Consider the following 23,865-nt stretch of genomic DNA (forward strand, 5'->3'; position numbering starts at 1 on the left):
GGCATATAGTAAATGATCTTTGTGGGATTGCCTTTTTTTATTTTTTAAAGATTTATTAGAAAAAAAAAAAAAAAAAAAAAAGGATGGGGCTGGCACTGTGGCACCTCAGCTTAATGCCCTGGCCTGAAGCATCGGCATCCCATATGGGCGCTGGTTCTAGTCCCGGCTGCTCTTCTTCTGATCCAGCTCTCTGCTGTGGCCTGGGATAGCAGTAGAGGATGGCCCAAGTCCTTGGGCCCCTGCACTCACATGGGAGACCTGGAAGAAGCTCCTGGCTCCTGGCTTCGGATTGGCGCAGCCATTGCAGCCATTTGAGGAGTGAACCAGTGGATGGAAGACCTCTCTCTCTCTCTCTCTCTCTCTCTCTGCCTCTCCTCTCTCTGTGTAACTCTGACTTTCAAATAAAAATAAATAAATCTTAAAAAAAAAAAAAAAGGCAGGGGCCTGTGCTGTGGCACAGTGGGTTGACTCCCTGGCCTGAAGCGCCAGCATCCCATATGGGCTCCGGATCTAGTCCCAGTTGCTCCTCTTCTGATCCAGCTCTCTGCTGTGGCCTGGGAAAGCAATGGAAGATGGCCCAAGTCCTTGGGCCCTTGCACCCGTGCTGGGAGACCTGGAAGAAGCTCCTGGCTTCTGGCTTCGGATCAGTGCAGCTCCGACAGTTGCGGCCATCTGGGGAGTGAACCATCGGACAGAGGACCTCTTTCTCTCTCTCTGCCTCTCCTCTCTCTGTGTAACTGTGACTTCCAAATAAATAAATAAATAAATAAATCTTTTTTTTTTAAAAAAAAGGCAGAGATAGAGATTGTCCATTGGCTGTTTTAGTTCCCTGTATGCCCATAACAGCTGGGGCATTTGTTGAATCCAGGAGCTAGGCATATTAGCAGGAAGCTGGATTGGAAGCTGAGCAGTTGGTGCTTGGATGTGCATTCCTATTAAGGGATGGCCCAAGTGTTGATCTAACCCACTGTGCCACAACGCCCTCCTCGGGATTGTCTGTCTGGTTTTTTTTTGTTTGTTTTTGTTTTTTGGTTTTTTTTTTTGTCTTTTTTTTTTTTTAACTTTTATTTAATGAATATAAATTTCCAAAGTACAGCTCATGGGTTACAATGGCTTCCCCCTCCCAAAACTTCCCTCCCACCCACAACCCTCCCCTTTCCCGCTCCCTCTCCCCTTCCAATCACATCATGATTCATTTTCAATTCTCTTTATATACAAAAGATCAGTTTAGTATAATTTAGGTAATGATTTCAACAGTTTGCCCCCATATAGCAACACAAAGTGAAAAAAAAAAATACTGTTGGAGTACTAGTTATAGCATTAAATAAGAGTGTACAGCACATTAAAGGCAGAGATCCTACATAATATTTTTTTAAAAATTAATTAATTTTCTATGCCATTTCCAATTTAACACCAGGTTTTTTTTTTTTTATTTCCAATTATCTTTATATACAGGAGATCGATTCAGTATATAATTAGTAAAGATCTCATCAGTTTGTACCCACGCAGAAACACAAAGTGTAAAAATACTGTTTCAGTTCTAGTTATAGCATCACTGCACATTAGACAACACATTAAGGACAGATCCCACATGGGATGTAAGTACACAGTGACTCCTGTTGCTGACTTAACAATTTGACACTCTTGTTCATGGCGTCAGTAATCTCCCTAGGCTCTAGTCATGAGTTGCCAGGTTTGTTTTTTGTTTTTAAGATTTATTTGTTTATTTGAAATTAAGAGTTACACAGAGAGAAGATAGGCAGAGAGAGAGAAGTCTTCCATCTGATGGTTCACTCCCCAGTTGGCTGCAATGGCTGGAACTTGTGCCCATCCGAAGCCAGGAGCCAGGAGCTTCCTCCAGGTCTCCCACGTGGATGCAGGGGCCCAAGGACTTGGGCCGTTTTCTTTTCTTTCTTCTTCTTCTTCTTCTTCTTTTTTTTTTTTTAGTGAGAGAGAGACAGAAAGGAAGGTCTTCCTTTTTGCCGTTGGTTCACCCTCCAGTGGCCGCTGTGGCTGGCTCATTGTGCTGATCCGAAGCCAGGAGCCAGGTGCTTCTCTTGGTCTCCCATGTGGGTGCAGGGCCCAAGGACTTGGGCCATCCTCCACTGCCTTGCCAGGCCATAGCAGAGAGCTGGCCTGGAAGAGGGGCAACCGGGATAGAATCCAGCGCCCCAACCGGGACTAGAACCTGGTGTGCCAGCGCCACAAGGCGGAGGATTAGCCTGTTAAGCCACGGCGCCGGCTCTTGGCCGTTTTCTACTGCTTTCTCAGGCCATAGCAGAGAGCTGGATTGGAAGTGGAGCAGTCAGGACTAGAACCAATGCCCATATGGGATGCCGGTGCTTCAGGCCAGGGCATTAACCCTCTGTGCCACAGTGCTGGCCCCATGGGATTGTCTTTCTTTACATAGCATAATTCCCTGGAGGTTCCTGATATGTTACTGTTTTGTATCAGGAGCTTGTCCTAGATGTTTTATTTGAGAGCTCCCTTCTGTGGATCATCCCCCAAATGCCCACAAAGCTGAGGCTGGGCTGGGGCCAAAGCCAGGAGCCAAAACTCAGTCTCCTGTTGGGTAGGCAGGAGCCCAATTACTTGAACCGTCACCACTGCTTCCCAGGGCCTGACTTAGTAGGAAGCTGGAGTCAATAGCAAGCCTGGTTTTGAATGCAGGCACTTAACCATTAGGCCAAAACTTAGGCCCCCAGGTATTTTTGTTTGTTTGTTTTTAGAGATTTATTTATTTACTTGAAAGGCAATGTTACAGAGAGAGAGGGCCAGACCAAGAGAGAGATCTAGTCATTGGTTCACTTCCCAAATGAACGCAACGGTCAGGGCTAGGCCTGGCTGAAGCTAGGAGCCCAAAACTCCATCTTGGTCCCCCGTGTGTGTGGCAGCAGCCCAAGCACTTGGGCCATCTTCTGCTGCTTTTCCAGGACTTCAGCAGGGAGCTGGATTGGAAGCAGAACAGCTGGGACTCGAACCGGTGTTTCCATATGGGATGCCCCAGATGTTGTTTTTAAAGTGTACATTTTCTCTAACTTTTACAAAGTGCTTACCTCCATTTTCAGATGGTTAAGAGGTTAAGCAAGAGGAATTTGCCTAAGGCCACACAACTTGTTTGTAGTTTAAACTCAGTGCAAATTCCAAAGCTGGTACTGATCATGCAATGATAATATACAAAGTACTTTCTTAAATGGTTTCATTTTTAGTTTGAGCCTCACAACAATTCTGTATGATTGGTGTTGCAGTAGGACAGGCACTCTCATTCTCTCTTAAATGATGGAGGAAACAGGTTAATATCAAGAGAAGTGACTTGCTGGCGCTGCAGCTCAACAGGCTAATCCTCCACCTAGCGGCGCCGGCACACCAGGTTCTAGCCCTGGTCGGGGCGCTGGATTCTGTCCTGGTTGCCCCTCTTCCAGGCCAGCTCTCTGCTGTGGCCTGGGAATGCAGTGGAGGATGGCCCAAGTGCTTGGGCCCTTTACCCGCATGGGAGACCAGGAGAAGCACCTGGCTCCTGCCTTCGGATCAGCGCGATGCGCTGGCCGAAGCGTGCCGGCTGTGGTGGCCATTGGAGGGTGAACCAACGGCAAAAGGAAGACCTTTCTCTCTGTATCTCTCTCACTGTCCACTCCGCCTGTCACAAAAAAAAAAAAAAAAAAAAAAAAAAGAGAAGTGACTTACCCAGGACCCAGGGTGAGGTAACTAAAAAGAGGCAGAACGAACTGGGATTCCAATCTGGATCTTCTGCCTCTCTGAATCTGACTTACTGTTTATTTATTTGTCTATTTATATCATGCTCAACGCACCATTCAACTCTATTTCCTCCCACTCCATTCTCAGTCTCTCTTCCTGTTTTTTTTTTTTTTTTCTCTCTCTGCCCTAAAACCATGCCCAGTTTGCATCTGAGCCATTCCTTAGGAACTCTAGACATGTGCTGTCTTCCTCTGGAACTGTGCCCGTTCTGAGGTACTTACATGTCTTCAACCACACCTTCCGTACGGCTTCGTGGTACTTAGTGTGGCTGTTGTGGTGCACAGGATAATTCCCATCTTCTGAGACGATGGGAGGGAGCCTAGGAATCACTGGCTCCTTCTGGTCTGAAAAAGAAAACAGAACTGTTCTGAGTACTTGGCAAACATCTGGTTCTCTGACTCCCTGGGGCCGGCGCTGTGGTGTGGTGGGTAAAGCCGCCGCCTGCAGCGCAAAAGCATCCCATGTGGGTGCCAGTTCAAGACCTGGCTGCTCCAGTTCTGATCCAGCTCTCTGCTATGGCCTGGGAAAACAGTAGAAGATGGCCCAGAGTTCAGATGGTCAAACAGTGGAAGCTGTGTTTGAACTAAGTCTTGGAGGATCTGGAGATCATGAGCTTGAGTAGAATCAGGAAGGGCATTTCTGGCAGCAGTGAGGGTAAGTGTGTTAGAAGCATTAAGGACACAGAGAATGTTAGCATTTTCTGTTGATTTGGAGCCCGGAGGGCTGGGGGACGGAGAGAGGCATGGAGATAGGAAAGGTAGGATAATACAGAGTAGAGGCTACCAAACACTTATATTTGGGAATTGCCTCTTGGGAAGCAAAACCTATATCTTAGCAGTGGTGGGGAGACTTTTTTATGCCAAGAGCCATTTGGGTATTTAGAATATCATCCGCAAGCCATATGACATTACCAACTTAAACATCGCCTGCTGTGCATTTATTGGACTGAGTCCTGCCTGCAGCCATCTTGGCCACACCAAATGCTTTTGCGGACTTACCTGGCCTGCAGGCCAATGTTCCCACCCCTACTTGAGAGGCTGCTGTGGTCAGGTCTTTTTTACCCAGTCTCTTCTCTTCTCTTCTCTTCTCTTCTCTTCTCTTCTCTTCTCTTCTCTTCTCTTCTCTTCTCTTCTCTTCTCTTTTCTTTCTTTCTTTCTTTCTTTCTTTCTTTCTTTCTTTCTTTCTTTCTTTCTTTCTTTTTTGTTAAGATATATTTATTTATTTGAAAGGCAGTTAGAGAGAGGCAGAGGGAGAGAGGTCCTCCAGGGGCTGGTGCTATGGTGTAGTGGGCTGCTAAGTTTCCACCTGCAGTGCTGGCAATCCATATGGGTGCACAGTTCGAGTCCCGGCAGCTCCTCTTCCATTCCAGCTCTCTGCTATGGCCTGAGAAAGCAATGGAAGATGGCTCACGTGCTTGGGCCCCCGCACCCAAGTGGGAAACACAGAAGAAGCTCCTGGCTCCTGGCTTTGGATCGGTTCACTCCCCAGATGGCCGCAATGGCTGGAGTTGGGCCGATCCAAAGCCAAGAGCCTGGAACTTCTTCTGAGTCTCCCATGTGGGTGCAGGGGTCCAACGACTTGGGCCATCTTCCACTGCTTTCCCAGGCCATAGCAGGGAGCTGGATTGGAAGTGGAGCAGCCAGGACTTGAACTGGTGCCCATGTGGGATGCCACACTGCAGGTGACAGCTTTACCTGTTAAGCCACAGCACTGGCCCCACTTTTTTTTAAAAATTTATTTATTAATTCAAAATCCAGATTTACAGAGAGAGAAGGAAAGAGATCTTCCATCTACTGGTTTACTCCACAGATGGCTGCAACAGCCAAGACAGGGCCAGGCTGAAGCCAGGAGCCAGGAGCTTCATCTGGGTCTCCCACATGTTTGGCAGGGACCCAAGCACTTGGGCCATCTTCCACTGCTTTCTCTGAACCATTAGCAGGGAGCTGAATGGGAAATGGATCAGGCGGGACTCAAACCAATACCCATATGGGATGCCAGTGGCACAAGCCACGGCTTTACCCACTACGCCACAACTCTGGTCCCATCTATCTGTCTTGCAGCAAGGGCATGGGAAACGAATTTTTCCAGACAGATTTTGAATCATATGAGGCTGCAAAAGAAGCATTGGCCATAGAAAGTTTGCTAGTGATAGAAGTGACGGCAGTGAGGGTGTATCTTATGTCCTGTAGCAGTGTCTCAGGGCCTGGGCTCATGGCACCAGCAGTACCTATCAGAGTGCTGAATGCAATAGGGTTTGGGACAGCCCAGGTCTGTGGCATGTTTCTAAGCACTGTTTCTGGTTGCTCTTTACCAGGCTCAGTTCTCTATTCCTCCTGCAACATTTATATATATATATGTGTGTGTGTGTGTGTGTATAAAAATATATATAAAAATATATATGTATATGTATGTTTATGTATGTAAATATATATGTATATACGTATATGTAATGTATATTTTTAAAGATTTATTTGCTTATTAGAAAGACAGAGTTACAGAAGAGAGAGAGAAGGGCAGAGAGACAAAGATATCTTCTATCAACTGGTTTATTCAACAAATGGCTGCAGTGGCTGGAACTAGGCCAGGAGACTGAAATTCCATCTGGATCTCCCACATGGGTGGCAGTTGTCCAAGGACTTGGGCCATCTTCTGCTGCTTCCCCAGGCCATTAGCAGTGAGCTGAATTGGAAATGTAGCAGCCGGGACTGGAATTGGCGTTCACATGGGATGCTGGCGTTGCAGGTGGTGACTTAACCCAATGTGCCACAATGCCAGCACCCCTCCTGCAGCTGTATGTGCTTCCCAGTATTATTATTATATTTTAAAGATTTATTTGTTTGAAAGCCAGAGTTACAGAGTTACAGAGAGAGAAAAGAAGAGAGAGAGAGAGAGAGAGAGAGAGAGAGAGAGAGAGAGAACTTTCTTCCTGTCTTCCTCAGCCAGTGTCAGGTGCAGAATAAAATCTGGATGCACATCTGCTGTTTAAGGGCCTCTTTTCCACCTTCATGGGGCTCAGATTTGTATCTTGCTTGGCAGGAACTGGATCAGCGTTTGCCATCGCTCTGGATGGAAGTGGTGAGGATAGCTGAGTCATCTCAGGTGGAGGGTGGGGATGACACTTCTGTTCTGGAGTTCTTCCTCAGCTCCTGCTGTTTCTCCCCCTTCCTAGCCTGACCCTACTCATTCATCCTCTGGTCCCTCCCCACTTCCTTTCCCCCTCCACTCAGAATGCCCTTCAACATTCTGAATCTGAGAGGTCGTAGCTGTGGCACTGTGGATTAAACCACCCCCTGCAGTGCCAGCATCCCATATGGGCGCTGGTTCAAATCCTGGCTGCTCCGCTTCAATCCAGCTCCCTGTTAATGTGCCTTTGGAGAGCAGTAGAAGATGGCCCAAGTGCTTGGGCCCCTGCACCTATGTGGGAGACCCAGGAGAGGCTCCTGGCTTCTGGCTCCTGGCTCCAGACTGGCCCAGTTCCAGCCATTGTGGCCATTTGGGAAGTGAACCAGCAGATGGAAGACTTTCTATCTCTGTCTGCATCTCCCTTTCTGTAACTCCACCTTTCAAATAATTAAATAAATCTTTAAAAAATTCTGAATGTGAGAGAATGACATTGCAGAGTGGGGCGCACTTTGAATCTCTTCTCTGTTCAGTTGGGAACTTGGAGTGGTGGCCTTGGTTAGTATGTAGAGTTAGTTCTCAAACCTGGACTGGAATGGAGGTTTGTACTTTAGCATAGGCTACGGAAATGAAAAGACATTTCCTGGAAGAAGTGTCATTTGAGCTTGTTTTTTTTTTTAAGATTTTATTTATTTATTCGACAGGTAGAATTACAGACAGTGAGAGAGAGAGAGAGAGACAGAGAGGTCTTCCTTCCATAGGTTCACTCCCCAAATGGCCGCAACCGCCAGAGCTGTGCTGATCCGACACCAGGAGCCAGAGCTTCTTCCAGGTCTCCCATGCGGGTGCAGGGGCCCAAGCACTTGGGCCATATTCTACTGCTTTCCCAGGCCACAGCAGAGAGCTGGATCAGAAGAGGAGCAACTGGGACTAGAACTGGCGCCCATATGGGATGCTGGCGCTGCAGGCAGAGGATTAACCTAGTGCGCCATGGCGCCGGCCCCTAGCTTGGTTGGTTTGACTTTAGGCAAAGTGGGGGTGGCAGAATGTCCATGGGCAGATAGATGTCGATTGAGAAGAAAGAACACGAGCGGGCTGTGGCATAGTGGTTAAAGCCGCTGCCTGCAGTGCTGGCATCCCCTATGGGTACTGGTTTGAGTCCCGGCTGCTCCAGCTCTCTGCTATGACCTGAAAAAGCAGTGGAAGACAGTTCAAGTCCTTGGGCCCCTGTGGGAGACCTGGAAGAAGCTCCTGGCTCCTGGCTTCGGATTGGCACAGCTCTGGCCGTTGCGGCCATTTGGGGAGTGAACCAGTAGATGAAGACTCTCTCTCTCTCTCTCCCTCTCCCTCTCCCTCTCCCTCTCTCTGCCTCTGCCTCTCTGTAATTCTGCCTTTCAAATATATATATATATATTTAAAAATATATACATATACATATATATATTTAAAAAAAGAACATGATATCCTAGTGGGCCTGAGCTCTTTATCTGATTTTGAGGACTCAAACTGCCCTTCGGAATGTAGCCAGCTAGTGCTCCCACTATTGCACAGCAGGCTAAGCTGCTGCTTACTATGCCAGCATCTCCTATCAGAGTGCTGTTTGAGTCCTAGCTACTCCACTTCCGATTCACTTCCCTGCTAATGTATCTGGTATGGCAGTGGATGATGGCTCAAATACTTGGGCCCTTGCCAGCCATGTGGGAGACCCCAGATGGAGTTTCTGGCTCCTGGCTTTGGCCCACCCATTGTGGCCATTTGCAGAGTGAACAAGTGATAGAAGATCTCTTTCTCTGTTCTCCTCCAGCTATCTCTGTAATTCCACCTTTCAAATAAATAAATGAATCTTTAAACAATCCAGCTGGCTGATGTTCTCTGTTATCTCAGTGTCTAACCAGTAGGCTCCCAGCTTGCCATTTTGCTACTCTGTGCCGAGATATGTTGCTGGACAGTCTTGCCCACTTGGATGCCTTCCTCCTGAATCAAGCACCAGTTGGTAAACACCTTGTATTCATTTTTGGCAAAGCTTGGAGGTGTTATTTGTAACCCATAGCTTCACCAAGCTGCCACGGTTTGGAAGGCACCTGGGGTGATGGGTGGCAGGGGGTGGATGAAAATCATGGCCCAATTATTGTGAAAAGTTCTGAGTAGAGGGATGAGATGAGCTCTCTGTGAGTAAATTGCACTGCTGCAAGGTGAATCAATCAGTCATTTTGTTGACAGGTGACACAAGAGGTTCTTCATCCACCCAGTTAATAACATGCTCTTTACTGTCTTTGTTGGCAAATAAATACTGAGTGCTTTAAATAGCTTCTTCTAGAACTGGGCCATCAGTGGGAGCTGTTAGAAAACCACGTGTAGAGCTTTGAATGCACTACAAAGGACATCCTGGGTGGTATAAAAGCACTTGGCAAAGTGGGGGTGGCAGAATGTCACAATGTAATATTCAGCCATAAAAAAGAATGAGGTTCTTGGGGCTGGTGCTGTGGCACAGTGGGTTAAGCCATCACTCGCAACGCTAGCATCCCGTATGAACACCAATTTGAGTCCTGGCTGCTCCACTTCAGATCCAGCTCCTTGCTAATGTGCCTGGGAAAAGCAGCGCAAGATGGCCCAAATAGCTGGGCCCCTGTCACACATGTGGGAGACCTGGATGAAACTCCTGGCTTTGGCCTGGCCCAACCCTGGCTGTTGCAGCCATTTGGGGGAGTGAACCAGTAGATAGAAGATCTCTCTCCTTCTCCCTCTATAGTTCTGCTTTTCAAATAAATAAATCTTTAAAAAATGAGATCCTGATATTTGCAGCTAACAGATAGAACTAAAGGTCATTATATTAAGAAGTAAGCCAGTGGAGACTACTGCATGTTCTCTCTGATATGTGGAAGTTAGACAAAAACTGCTCTGAACTTAAATTAGTGATTATTGCAGCGGGCAGGGGGGTGGATGGAGATTGGATAATGGGTACTAAAATACAGGTGTTAGGAATAAGTCCTAGTGTTCCATAGCACAATGTGGTTACCATAATTCACAATAATTACTATATATTGTAGAAATATCTGGAATAGAAGAGCTAGTAAGGCTCTGAACATAAAAGAAAGATAAGGAAGTGGAAATATCAATTGCCTGATTTAATCTGTTTATGTTATATGCATGTATTAAAATCAGCATAGTACCCAATAAAAAGGCACAAATTTTGGGGTGGGCACACACCCTTTGGGATACCCTGCATCCCATTATTGCAGTACCTGGGTTTGAGTTCTGGCTCTGCTCCTAATTCCAGCTAGCTTGTTATTGTAGACCTGGGAGGTAGTAGTGACGGCTCAAGCATTCATGTTCCTGTGACCCATGTGGGAAACCTGGATTGAATTCCTGCCTCCCAGCTTCAGCCTGGCCCAACGCTGACCCTTGTGGGCATTTTGGGAATGATTGAGTAAATGGGACCTGTGTCTGTCTCTCTGTCTCAAAGAAAAAATGTACAGTATTGTATGTTAATCAAAAAATTCAAATAGAAAATAGAAGCACTGGGGCCGATGCTGTGGCGCAGTGGGTTAACACCCTGGCCTGAAGCGTCGGCATCCCAGATGGGCACCGGTTCGAGACCCAGCTGCTCCACTTCCTGTCCTGCTCTCCGCTATGGCCTGGGAAAGCAGTAGAAGATGGCACAAGTCCTTGGGCCCCTGCACCCACGTGGGAGACCCGGAAGAACCTCCTGGCTCCTGGCTTCAGATAGGCGCAGCTCCAGCTGTTGCAGCCATTTGGGGAGTGAACCATCGGATGAAAGACCTCTCTCTTTCTCTCTCTCTGCCTCTCCTCTCTCTGTGTAACTCTGACTTTCAAATAAATAAATAAATCTTGAAAAAAAATAGAAGCACTGGAGTGGATTTTCCATCCATTTGAATGATGCAGATTTTTCAGTACTACAGGCTTCCCTGTGTTCTGGGGGTGGTCACACAGACTTTAGTTATCCACTGCTTTGCCCCATGCCTCTGCTTGTTACAGCTGAGGCTGACTGGCAACAATGGTTTTAGGTTGAAGACTTTTTGGAATGGGTCTTCCCAGTGGCTTCCAGAAGTATGGCTTCAGAGTAGGGCATGGGACCTTATGGTGATAATATCAAACACACATTATTTGCAGTTATCTTGGAGGTGGTGGTGCTGCAACTAGAAATTCATACCAGATCAGTTTGAGAGAAAATGTTATGGTATTGTAAGTGACTCCTGCCTAGGAAGTCATGTCAGATATTGAAGTTGGATGGAGTATTAACATGTACTGAAGTTGGCTGAAGTGTGTTTGGAAGGCTCTCTGGCACTTACTGCCTTCCCTGATGCAAGGAAATTATGAATACTTAGGGAGAAAATGGACAGAAGCCTGAGCCCAGTGAATGAGACCAACCCCAGGGCCCATTTTCCATAAGGTAGCAGTCCTTTGCTTTCACATCCAAAAAATGCCTTCCTTCAAGTGGTACACTTCTTCAGGATTTTGAACATGGGAAACCATGGGACATGAGATAACAAGTGGAATTTGGTGCTGGTTGTAGATTGCTGGTGTAAAGTGAAGTATGTGGATTTTCTAGATGTGATGACAGTGAAAACAGCTGGTACTTAGTGGATGTGCTTGGTACTATTACTATTTTACAAAAAGGAAATAGGCACAAAGAAGTGTAGTAATTTGCTTATGTTCAATAATTAGCATATGGCAGAGACATAAGTTTAACCCAAGTAGTTTGGTTCCATAGTCTAAAAATTTTTAAATTTTATTTATTTTCATTTTTATTTGAAAGCAGAGAGAGAGAGAGAGAGAGAGATTGAAATCCATCCATTGATCCACTCCCCAAATGCCCACAACAGCCAGGGCTGGGCCAGGCTGAAGCCAGGAGCTAGGAACTAAATTGGAGTCTTCTACATGGGTAGCAGGGACTCACATACTTAAGCCATCATTTGCTGCCTTCCCAGGGTGTACATTAGCAGGAAGTTGGAATCAGAAGTGGAGCCAGTACTTCAAACAAGTAACCTACAATACAGAATGTGGTGCTGTCCCAAGAAGTATCTTACAATTCAGCTCCTAATAGCTGTCCCCACCTCCCCCCAAGCCCACACACTTAACCACCAAACTAAACTGCACGTTGAAATAATTTAAATGGCTTCCAGAAAAGACCAAGGACTTGAAAAGGTGCACCCAGCCTCCTGATGGGCTAACTTGTGGTAGCTCACTGGGGATCCTGTTAAGGTTGTGTGTTCAACTGGAGCAATGTTGAGTTGGGTGGGGAACAAGACATGATTGCCTTGATTCAGAACCAAAACCTTGCCTCACTGAGCTCTACTGAAATATGAACTATCATTTCCTATGGCCAGCACTGGGGGAGTAGAGGTCTGGAACTTAGTGGGTCACCCTGCCAGTGGGGAAGACCAGAAAGGCTGAGCCCTATGGGAAAAGTGGCATGTTTGCTGCAGCAGCCACCTAGTTTGCAGCCACCTAGTTTGAAAGTAGACCCACATCTTCGTTTTTTTTTTTTTTTTTCTTTTTTGACAGGCAGAGTGGACAGTGAGAGAGAGAGAGAGAGACAGAGAGAAAGGTCTTCCTTTGCCGTTGGTTCACCCTCCAATGGCCGCTGCAGCTGGCGCATCTTGCTGATCCGAAGGCAGGAGCCAGGTGCTTCTCCTGGTCTCCCATGCGGGTAAAGGGCCCAAGCATTTGGGCCATCCTCCATTGCACTCCCTGGCCATAGGCAGAGAGCTGGCCTGGAAGAGGGGCAACCGGGAGATTCTGGTGCCCAGACCGGGACTAGAACCCGGTGTACCGGCGCCGCTAGGTGGAGGATTAGCCTGTTGAGCCATGGCGCCGCATCTTCCACATCTTCGGTTTTGACAAGTGTAGCTCTGAGTAGTATAGTACCTTCCCCTTCCCCTCTAGTCTCACATGGATCGGGACTGGTAGTATGTAGAAGACACATATGGGTTGTTTCCAAGACACCTTTGCATTAAAAAAGGCCAGGGGGTCAAGAGGCTCTGGACAGCTCAGAAATTGTTGGCTGAATTGTGTCATTCATGCTCTTGTTTGAAAAACCAGAACTATGGTGCCCTCTGCTGGAGCCCAAGTAAATGGCATCTCCAGCTGTCTCCTGACTAAACAGGCAGCTCAGAGGCCAGGAGAACTGGGAGGTTGAGCAAAGGACATGCTGGCCATGGTTGTGAAAACCACCTGTTGAGTTCTCCTGCAGGATTCAGAAAATGAGGACACAAGTGAGATGCATGCATCTTTTACCGGAGACTTAAGGGTTAAGCTTCTCTTTGATGCAATTCATTTGGAGCTGGAAGTGAGACCATTTCTAGGCAAGGTGTGTGAGTGAATTCCTCTGGGAAGAGAAGGGTAAGGGCAGCCATGGAGGAAGCTGAAGTAAAGCCGTGTGGGAGTGAAGAGCTTAGTGGTCAGAGTGTGACTAGAGAGTACTCGCTGGACAGTCCGGCAGGGAGAGGTCGTTTGTCTTAAGAACAAGCCTGATTGGGGCCAGCGCTGTGGTGTAGTGGATGAAGCCACTGCCTGCAGTGCCAGCATCCCATATGAACGTCAGTTCGAGTCCCGGCTGCTCCACTTCTGATCCAGCTCTCTGCTGTGGCCTGGGAAAGCAGTAGAAGATGGCCCAAGTCCTTGGCCCCTGCAACTGTGTGGGAGACTCGGAGAAAGCTCCTGGCTCCTGGCTTCAGATTAGCGCAACTCCAGACATTGTGGCAAATTGGGGAGTGAACCAGCGGATAGAAGACCTCTCTCTCTCTCTCTCTCTCTCTCTCTCTCTCTCTCTCTCTCCTTCTCTCTCTGTGTAACTCTGACATTCACATAAATAAATAAATCTTAAAAAAAAAAAAAGCCTGATCTCTCCCCTACCACTCATCCCTATCAATGGGCCTCTGAGATTCCTAGCACTGAGCAATGTCCTGAGTGCCTGGACTTGTGTTGTGGTGAGATCTAGCCTACAGGGGTAACCTAGGATTTTCTTAAGACAGGGCAAGAAAGTTAACTCCAAAAAGGGCCAGATTAGAGGGCATTTATCTGAAATCCAAACCAAGACACTTCTAGACTAACAGGAGTATCTAGGTATGAGGCTAAGGGTGGAGAAGAGAGCAGGGTTCAAAGCAGATAGTGAGAATTATCAGAGGAAAAATCAGAGAGATTACCACGCTCTCCTGTGCAGGACAGAAGGGAAAGTTTAGGTACTCGAGAGACCAGGGCGGGGTTGTGGCACAGTGGGTTAAGCTGACACTTGGGCCTCCAGCATCCCATATCAGAGTCCTGGCTGCTCTATTTCCAATCCAGCTCCCTGCTCATGTGCTTGGGAAGCAGCAGAAGATGGCTCAAGTATCTGGGTCCCTCCCCCGACATGGGAGACTCAGATGGAGTCTCAGGCACCTGGCTTTGGTCTTGCCCAGCCCTAGTCTTTGAAGCCATTTGGGGAGTGCACCAAAGGATTCAAAATTTCTTTCTCTATCTTCATTCTTTTTTGCTGTTCAAGTAAACAAATAAATTGAGACAGAGAGAGAGAGTACATCATATCAGGGCATAAGGTGGACAAATTCTGGAACTCTGGAAGCTGGGCTGAAGTTGCAGGAGCAACTCATTTCAGGGTCAGAAAGCATGAAGTGGGAGGAATAGCAATCTATGCATTGGTGGGCCTAAGAATTTTGATCAGTGTGCAAGGTACTCTTTTGTAGGCAGTTGTATCTGACTAAGATCTTGTTAGAGCCTGGATAAAGGCAGCCAGAAGCTTTCACTATTCAAGGAGTCCTTCCCCTTAAAAATACTGCTTTTCAAGTATTCTATCCTGGCAAAGATGTCTTAAATAGTGGACATTTATAGGAAAGGTATATATTCTGTATGTAAATAGTTATCTGGATCCAATGGATAACTTTTTCTTCAATAATCTGTTGTGCAATTGTATATGCTATGTCTGAGGTGCATTGCATACATTATTTAATCTCCATAACAAATTTTTAATACAGACATTATTTACAATTACAAGTGAGGAAACGGAGGCTCTGTGCATTTGCTTAGTGTGAGTTAGTCCCCCCACCCTCCAGCTCTGAACAATTTTGAGTACCTGATGAAGCTGAGTTTCTAGGGGTAGGCTTTTGGCAGAGTTGTTAACGATGCTGCTTGGGATGCCTGCATCTCCTATCAGCGCGCCTGGGTATGAATCTTGACACCACTCCAGATTCCAGGTTCCTGCCAATGCACACCCTGGGAGACAGTGGTAATGACTCAAGTAGTTGGGTTCCTGGTACCCATGTGGGAGACCTGGATTGAGTTCTGGGCTCCTAAATTTGGCCTGGTCTATCCTAGGCTATTGCAGCATTTGGGGAGTGAACCAGCAGATGGAAGATCTTTTTCTATCTCTGCCTTTCAAATAAATAAAAATTTAAAATCATAATAGTGATTACAAACTGGGTTTCTGAATCTGTGAATAGACTGAAGTATGCTTCCTGCACCTGTTTTTCTCCTTTGGTTTTTCTATTGTGGCTCTTTATCAGGAGGAGAAGCTAGGAAGGAGGCATAGACTGGCAGGATATTTGATTACGTGTGGTTGAGTCAGCTCTGAGTTTTCATTAGAATCAGCTTGAGTGGGCCATTTTGAGTTGAATGTTCATATACTTACACCTACGAGGAGAAAAAAAACCGCTGTCCTTGAAAGAAAAATTATGAATGATTAAAACTATCATGATACAGTGCTAAGAATGAAAGGTATGAGTATTAATAGGTTCATTGTTACAGTTGCTCTTTAAGGCCTATCTGAGAAGCAGGTAAGAATGTGGCTGATGTGATCATGAAGAACAGGTTGACATGCCAGAGCAGGTGCAGTGTGTGTGAGTCAAGTGTGTGTGAATGTACCCTCTTCCCCCCTCATTTGTGAGGAATAAATGTCAAGATCCCCAGTGGAAGCCTACAACTACGAATAGGAATATGAACCATGAATGATAGCACTGAATCCTATATTTGCTATATGTTTTCCTACATACATACCCATGATAAAGCTTAATTTATAAATTAGGCAGAGAAAGAGATTAGCAACAGCTAATAATAAAACAGAATAATTATAACAATATACTGTAATAGAAGTTATATAAGTATAGTCTCTTGAAATATATGACCTACCTTTCTTAGGTTGCTGGGAGATGATGCAATGCCTATGTGATGAGATGGAGTGAATGACAGAGACTTTGTGAGGTAGCCTACTTACATAAAGGTTACTCGACCTGAAGCACAGTGACACTGCAACATCTGATAACTGGGATGGCTACTCAGTGACTAACAGGCGGGTAGCATATACAGTGTGGATGTGCCGGACAAGGGAATGACCCAAGTCCATGGTAGCATGGAGTGGAACAGTGAAAGGTTTCTTAGGGGCCAGCGCCGTGGCTCAATAGGCTAATCCTCCGCCTGCGGCGCCGGCACACCGGGTTCTAGTCCCGGTCGGGGCGCTGGATTCTGTCCTGGTTGCCCCTCTTCCAGTCTAGCTCTCTGCTGTGGCCAGGGAGTGCAGTGGAGGGTGGCCCAAGTGCTTGGGCCCTGCACCCCATGGGAGACCAGGAGAAGCACCTGGCTCCTGGCTTCGGATCAGCTGCGGTGCGCCCGCTGCAGCACGCTAGCCGCGGCGGCCATTGGAGGGTGAACCAACGGCAAAAGGAAGACCTTTTCTCTCTGTCCACTCTGCCTGTCAAAAAAAAAAAAAAAAAAAAAAAAAAAAAAAAAAAAAAAAGTTTCTTAGGCAACTCAGAATTGCACACAATTTAAAACTTGGGAGTTTCATAGTTTCCAGAATTTACCATTCAGTATTTTTCGACCCCAGTTGATGGTGGGGAACTGAAAGCACAGCAAGCAATACTGTGGATAAGGGGAAACTACTGTAGTAACTAGGTGAAGAAATTGATACCAAGTAATCATTCTAGAGACAAGGGTATATTACAAAAGACAGTATTTCAGGATTGTCTGGTTTGTGGAACTAAGAGTGAATACAGTCAGGAATTGTGGGTTCCTCCAACTAGCGGACATACCGGAGGGAACTTAAAAGTTCGTGCAGAGGTTGATGCAGTGGTTAAGATGTTACTTGGGATGCCTGTATCCCGGAGCAGAGTGCCTGGGTTCAAGTCCTGACTCCACTTCCACTTTCTACTTAATTTCTACAATGGATTTTCAAAAAAAAGTTCATAGAAATGTGTATTAGAAAAGAATTATGCATGGGCTTCATGGGTAAGCTGTCACTTGGGATGGGCCCCCTCCCATCAGAGTGTTTGGGTTCTCCATTCCAGCTTCCTGATGATGCACATCCTGGGAGGTATCAGTGATGGTGTCATCAGGTATTTGATGATCAGAAGCCAGGAGCCAAAAGCTTCTTCCAGGTCTCCAAGTATATGTGGAGTCCCAAGTACTTTGGCCATCTTTGACTGCTTTCCCGGGTGCATTATCAGGGAGCTGGATCAGAAATAGAGCAGTCAGGCTCCCATACAGGACACCAGCATCACAGGCAGCAGCTTTACCCGCTATGCTGCAGCGCTGGTCCCCCCACCCTGACCCACCCCAGCTGCTGACCTTATGAGAATTAACAGTTTACTGTTTAGTTTAGAAGGATGGAAGTCACTAGTGACTGGATACTCCCAGTTGTAGTGGAGTGGTTGGGGAAAGAGCCTGGCCTCAAGAAAGAGTTGCAGGCGGCCGGTAGCTGGTAGTGGGTAAAGCCACTGTCTGCAGTGCCGGCATCCCATAAGGGCGCCAGTTTGAGTCCTGGCTGCTCCGCTTCCTATCCAGATCTCTGCTATGGTCTGAGAAAGCAGTAGTGGATGACCCAAGTCCTTGGGTCCCTGCACCCATGTGGAAGACCTGGAAAAAGTCCTGGCTCCTGCCTTCAGATTGGCACAGCTCTGGCCTTTGTGGCCATTTGGGGAGTGAGCCAATGGATGGAAGACCTCTCTCTCTCTCTCTGCCTCTCTATAACTCTGCCTTTCAAATAAGTAAATAAATCTTTAAAAGGAAAAAGAAAAGAAAGAATTGCAGAACAATCAGACAACAAAAAACAGGAAACTCTTTCCAGAAATTTTGCTGTATGGTGGGGGAGGGCCATGGAAATAGTGAATGTGGGGTTCCAAGACACAAAGAAGAGGGAATGGCATTGGAGTGCAACAGGTTAAACCACCACTGTGACACTGATGCTGGCAGTCAACATATTGGAGTCCCAGCTGTTCTGCTTCTTATCCTGCTTCCTGGGATGTGCCTGGGAAGGCAGTGGATAATGGCTCGGGTACTTGGGCCCCTGTTGCCCATGTGGGAGACCTGGATGGAGTTTCAAGTTCCTGGCTTTGGTCTGGCCCAGTCCTGGCTGTCATGGGCATTTGGGGGGTGAACTAGCAGACAGAAGATCCCTTCTTCTCTGTCACTGCCTTTCAAATAAATAAAAAATAAATAAATAAATCCTTTTTAAAAAAAGAAAGATGTAAGAAAGAAATGGAAAAACTAATACCAAAAATAAATAAATAAATGAAAAGTTATTGGAGTAGTTTCCTTGAGTGCCTGTATGTCCTAAAACTTGCCATGCAGACCCAGAGTTCAGCTCAGAGGCACTTCATGTGCCTTCAAGGAATTATTAGGGAGGGACCGTAATTACTATTGAATAGAATTTCCAGGTAAAAGATTGACTGATGTAGCTGAAATTGTTGAAACCAAACTTGGCAGACGTTAGCCAAATTGGCTGAATGTCTTTTTTTTTTTTTTAAGATTTATTTATTTGAAAGGCAGAGTTAGAGCGAGAGTGCGAGCAAGAGAGAGAGAGAGAGAGAGAGTGAGCTAGAGAGAGATAGATCTTCCTTCTTCCTTCCAATGGTTCACTCCCCAGATGGCCACAACAGCCAGGACTGGGCCAGGCTGAATCTAGGAGCCAGGAGCTTCTTCTGGGTCTCCCACAAGGGTGCAGGGGGCCAACAACTTAGGCCATCCTCCACTGCTTTCCCAGGCACATTAGCAGGGAGCTGGATGGAAGTGGAACAGCCAGGACTCGGACCGGCTCCCATATGGGATGCCAACGCTGCAGGCAGCAGCCTAACCCACTGTGCCACAGGGCTGGCCTCCTGGCTCAAAGTCTTTATGGAAAGGGTAGAGACATCACAAATATTGTTGTACACTTTCTTTTGCTATGAGGTCATGGACAGTGGGCAGACTTCATGTCAGGGTTTGCACAAGAAAAAGGCTAGAAGTGGGAGGTGGGTTTCAGGCTTCTTGCTGGGCTGCAGTGAAAGCAATACAATCCAAGTGGGACGTGGAGGTGCCTTCCTACATTTTTGGCTTTGAGCTGTTAAGATTTTGAAATCTGCTTTTATGAAGATGAAACTCAGGCCTGAGCTCTCTACACACCCCTAGATTGCTCTCATTCTTCAGGGTGTTGCACAGACATCACCTCCTTGATTACTCTATCTTCACTGCAGATGAGCCTCTCCTAGTTATTCTCCATATTGGGATCTGCAATTTAGTCACCCATAGGGCCAGACAAATGCTTATGAGTAGAGTGAGCTGGGTGAGAAACCTACCCCACCTGAAGGAACAGCTGCTACATTGCTCTGTTCCTTGACATTTAGGACCACAGTTTAGAGCCAATGTGGCCAGATATAATTTTTTGAAGAAGTCAGAAATGTGGTTTTATATAATATTTCCTGACTTTAAGTGTTTGTCCAAATTTCTGGGAAGCATTCTGCAGGCTGAACATGTTACCAGGCTATATCTGCCCCAAGAGCAGCAGTTTACAACTTCTCTTCTGTTGAATTACCCCATTATTTCCTTCCTTGAACTTGTCATAATCTGTATCTTACTTACGTTTTATCTATATTAGTCACTGAAGTATTTCTAGTGCCTAACACAGTGCCTGGCATAGTCAGTTCCCAATAAGTTAATGTCAGTTATTGGATGAGAGATGGGGTCTGGATTGGTGCCTTTCTTAGGAGCTTTTTAATATATTCTGAATATTATTGTACACATGAATTATAGATATGTATATATGTGCATGTATATGGTCTTTATACATTTGTATATTTGTGTATAGATGTCTCTATACATATATTTTTATATAGCACACATTTTTTCCCAGTCTCTTCGATTTTTAACTCTATGATGTCTTTTGATGCGAACTTAAAATGTATTCAGTAAAAACTGTCAGTCTTTTAGTCGTCTAGGCTTAATGTCTTCTTCTTCTTTTTTTTTTTTTGATAGGCAGAGTGGACAGTGAGAGAGAGACAGAGAGAAAAGTCTTCCTTTTGCCGTTGGTTCACCCTCCAATGGCCACCATGGCCGATGCGCTGCGGCTGGTGCACCACACTGATCCGAAGGCAGGAGCCAGGTGCTTCTCCCGGTCTCCCATGGGGTGCAGGGCCCAAGAACTTGGGCCATCCTCCACTGCACTCCCGGGCCACAGCAGAGAGCTGGCCTGGAAGAGGGGCAACCAGGACAGAATCCGGTGCCCCGACTGGGACTAGATCCCGGTGTGCCGGCGCTGCAGGCAGAGGATTAGCCTATTGAGCCGCGGCGCCGGCCAGGCTTAATGTCTTCTAAGAAAAAGTTTCTTTTCTTTCTTTCTTTCTTTTTTTTTTTGACAGGCAGAGTTAGACAGTGAGAGAGAGAGAGAGACAGAGAGAAAGTTCTTCCTTCCGTTGGTTCACTCCCCAAATGGCCACAATGGCCAGAGCTGTGTGGATCTGAAGCCAGGAGCCAGGAGCCTCCTCTGGATCTCCCATGAGGGTGCAGGGACCCAAGGACTTGGGCCATCTTTTTATTTATGCTAGATTAGCTCTCAGCTGCAACAGGATGCTTTCAGGGGAAATAGAGAACATAGACCACTAGAAACTAAAAATATGCATTGCCTTTCTTTGAAAAAGCTATTTGAAAATTAAGAATAAAGGGGGTATTTCTTAGTGTAATAAAGATCTCCTACCTCATGTCATGCTCAAAAATAAATTCTAGATGAATTAGAGAACTAAACGTATGAGGTAGCACTACAGAAACATTAGGAAAAAAACATAGGATATTCTTAGAATCAAAGACTGGTTATAGAAACTTTTCTGGGGCCTGCACTGTGGTGTAGCAGGTAAAGCCACCACCTGCAGTGCCAGCATCCCATATGGGCACTGGTTCAAGTCTCCCCTGCTCCAGTACCGATCCAGCTCTCTGCTGTGGCCTAGGAAAGCAGAAGAAGATGGCCCAAAGTCCTTGGGCCCTTGCATGGGCGTGGGAGACCCAGAAGAAGCTCCTGGTTCCTGGCTTCGGATTGGCCCAGCTCTGGGCCAATCTGTAGCCATCTGGGGAGTGAACCAGCAGATGGAAGACCTCTCTCTCTCTCTCTCTCTCTCTCTCTCTGCATCTGCCTCTCTGTAATTCTGCCTTTCAAATAAATAAATAAATAAATAAATATTTTTTAAAAAGACTGAATATTTAAAAAGTTAAGTAGAGAAATTGTTCAAGTTATTCAAGGAGATGGGGTGGGCAGTGGGCAGCGGGTTAAGCCGCTGCTTAGGATGCCTTTCCCCCATATTAGAGTGTGTGGGATGGATTCCCGCCTCTACAGTTGATCCAGTTTCCTGCTAATGTGCACACTGGCAGGCAGCAGATAATGATTCATGTAGTTGGGTCCTTGCCATCCAAGAAGGAGACCCAGATGGAGTTCCTGGCTCCTGGCTTCAGTGTGTCCCAGTCTTGGCTACTGTGGGCATTTGGAGAATGAAGCAGCAGAGGAAGATCTATGTCTCTCCCTCTCTCTGTCCTTCTGCCTTAAAAAAAAAAACAGCTTGTATATATATATATATATATATATATATATATATATATATATATATATATATATGTTAGGCCCTTTCTTAACTATTACAGAAAGCAGAGGGTTGGCAAGTAACCTATCAGAGAGAAAGTTTTTACCTACGTCTGTGGTGAAGGATACATCTAGAAGTAAGCTAATTCATCTGACAGGCCCAAAATTTAGAATGTAACATGTTTCACAAAATATAGGAGAGTAACCTGACTCCTGGCTTCGGCCTGGCCTGGCCCCATTTGTGGCCATTTGGGCTGTGAACTGGTAGATGGAAGATTCTCTCTCTCTCTCTCTCTCTCTCAATCTCTCAATCTCTCAATCTCTCAATCTCTCTTCCTCTCTGTGTAACTCTCACTTTCACATCAATAGAAGATCATTACTGAAGCTGTTTACAGAGCATTGAGCATCATCAGGCACATCACTCTGCCCTACCAAGGATATGAAAGATTTCTCTAGAAGAGCTCAGTCTAGGAGGCAATGCATCCCTGGACAGGATTCACTGCAAAGGCCGGCATATGGTGCAAGAATGAAAGTCTGATGATGGAGTGAAAGCCAGATCTCCAAAAGATCTCTCAAAACCTGCTTCACCTGTCCTGGTCTGAGGATGCCAACAGACAAGCACATAACCAATCTCCCAAGGATTCTTCTGTGGAGAAAACTGCAGATCCAGAGGGAAGCTTCCAGTGAAGCCCACAAATGGGCATCTCCCTCCATGGGCTCCTAGTCAGCTTCTTCATTAAAGGGGAGGCGAGGATAAACAGATATTTGAGGGCAATAATCAATGAGAAAAACAGAGGGCAAAATAAACTCACAGGAAAAAGGACTCAGAAGAAACAGAACTAATGTAGAAAACAGAAGACAATTTCAAATAAATTATAATATCTTTAGAGAAAAAGGAGAAAATATGAAAAGGAAAACCAAAAGGCCAAGAATGTCCCTTAGAAATCAAAATATATGGCACTTGCCCCTTATCCACAGTTCTGCCTTCTGTCATTTCAGCTACTTGCCGTCAATCATGGCCCAAATATACTACAAAAAAAATTCCCCAAATAAACAATATGTAAGTTTTAAAGATAACTTTTATCATAGTATATCATTTGAATTATTCCATTTTATTAGTTATTACTGTTACTTTTACTGTAAGTAACTTAAAAAGTAAACCTTCATAGGTATGTGTATCTAGGAGAAGACACAGTATATATAAGGCTTGATAATATTCATGGTTTCAGGCCACCACTGGGGACCTTGGAACATATTCCATACTGTTATAACCAAGATAAAATATTCTAATGTGAAGGAGTAGTGGTTTTCACATATGCCATACATTCTTTGATATTACCCCTTTCAAGAAGAGGAGCTTGGGTATGGGCTGGATTTAGTGACTCTCTTCTAACAGAAAGAGTGGAAGGGACAGTCACTTCTGAGACTAGATTATAAAAAGTTATTTAGTGCCCTTGCTGTCTCTGATCACCTGCTCTGGGGAGAGTTAGCTGAGAACGCTCAAGTAAAGTGTGAAAGTGAGAAACTGATGTGTCCTGTCACTAGCCAAAGAACTGAGGGCTCTAACCATCTTGGAAATGAATCCTCCGGGCTCACCTTGTCTATATAAATACAGCCCCAGATGACATGCTGTCTGCAACCCCATGAAAGACCCTGGCTCAGAACCATCTGAGCCATGATTGTTGTTGTAAGCATAACTCTAGGGGAATGTGTCACTCAACAAAAGATAATTAACATAGAAGGTTGAAAGATAGCATTCAGGAAGCCTCCTCAAAGGGCAAATACTAATAATAAAAGAAAATGTAGGGGCTGGCGCTGTGGTGTGAAGCCGCTGCCTACATCCTTTATGAATGCCCATTTGAGTCCCTGCTGCTCCACTTCCCATCCAGCTCTCTGCTATGACCTGGGAAAGCAATGCACCCATGTGGGAGACCCTGAAAAAACTCCTGGCTCCTGGCTTCGGATCAGCTCAGCTCTGGCAGTTGTGGTCATTTGGAGAGTGAACCAGTGGAATGGAAGACCTTTCTCTCTCTCAGGCTCTACCTCTCTCTGTAACTCTATCTTTCAAATAAATAATTCTTAAAAAAAAACCAAAAAAATAGAAGAGAGGATATAGAGGATAATAAAAACAAGGAAATATAGAGAAAGGCTATTAAGTTAAAAGATCA

At 45.8% G+C, this 23,865-nt stretch overlaps 1 protein-coding gene across 1 annotated transcript in view; it reads right to left on the reverse strand.

Annotated features, from left to right (window-relative positions):
• SPMIP11 (sperm microtubule inner protein 11) overlaps nucleotides 1–23,865 on the reverse strand; it is a 46,569-nt gene that overhangs the window by 5,808 nt on the left and 16,896 nt on the right. Inside the window, exon 3 of the mRNA XM_062202237.1 lies at nucleotides 3,978–4,100. Coding sequence (XP_062058221.1) covers nucleotides 3,978–4,100 — 123 coding nt within the window. The remainder of the gene's footprint in view (nucleotides 1–3,977; nucleotides 4,101–23,865) is intronic.

The sequence above is a fragment of the Lepus europaeus genome, chromosome 10, assembly GCF_033115175.1.
Source record: "Lepus europaeus isolate LE1 chromosome 10, mLepTim1.pri, whole genome shotgun sequence".
NCBI classification, from domain to species: domain Eukaryota; kingdom Metazoa; phylum Chordata; class Mammalia; order Lagomorpha; family Leporidae; genus Lepus; species Lepus europaeus.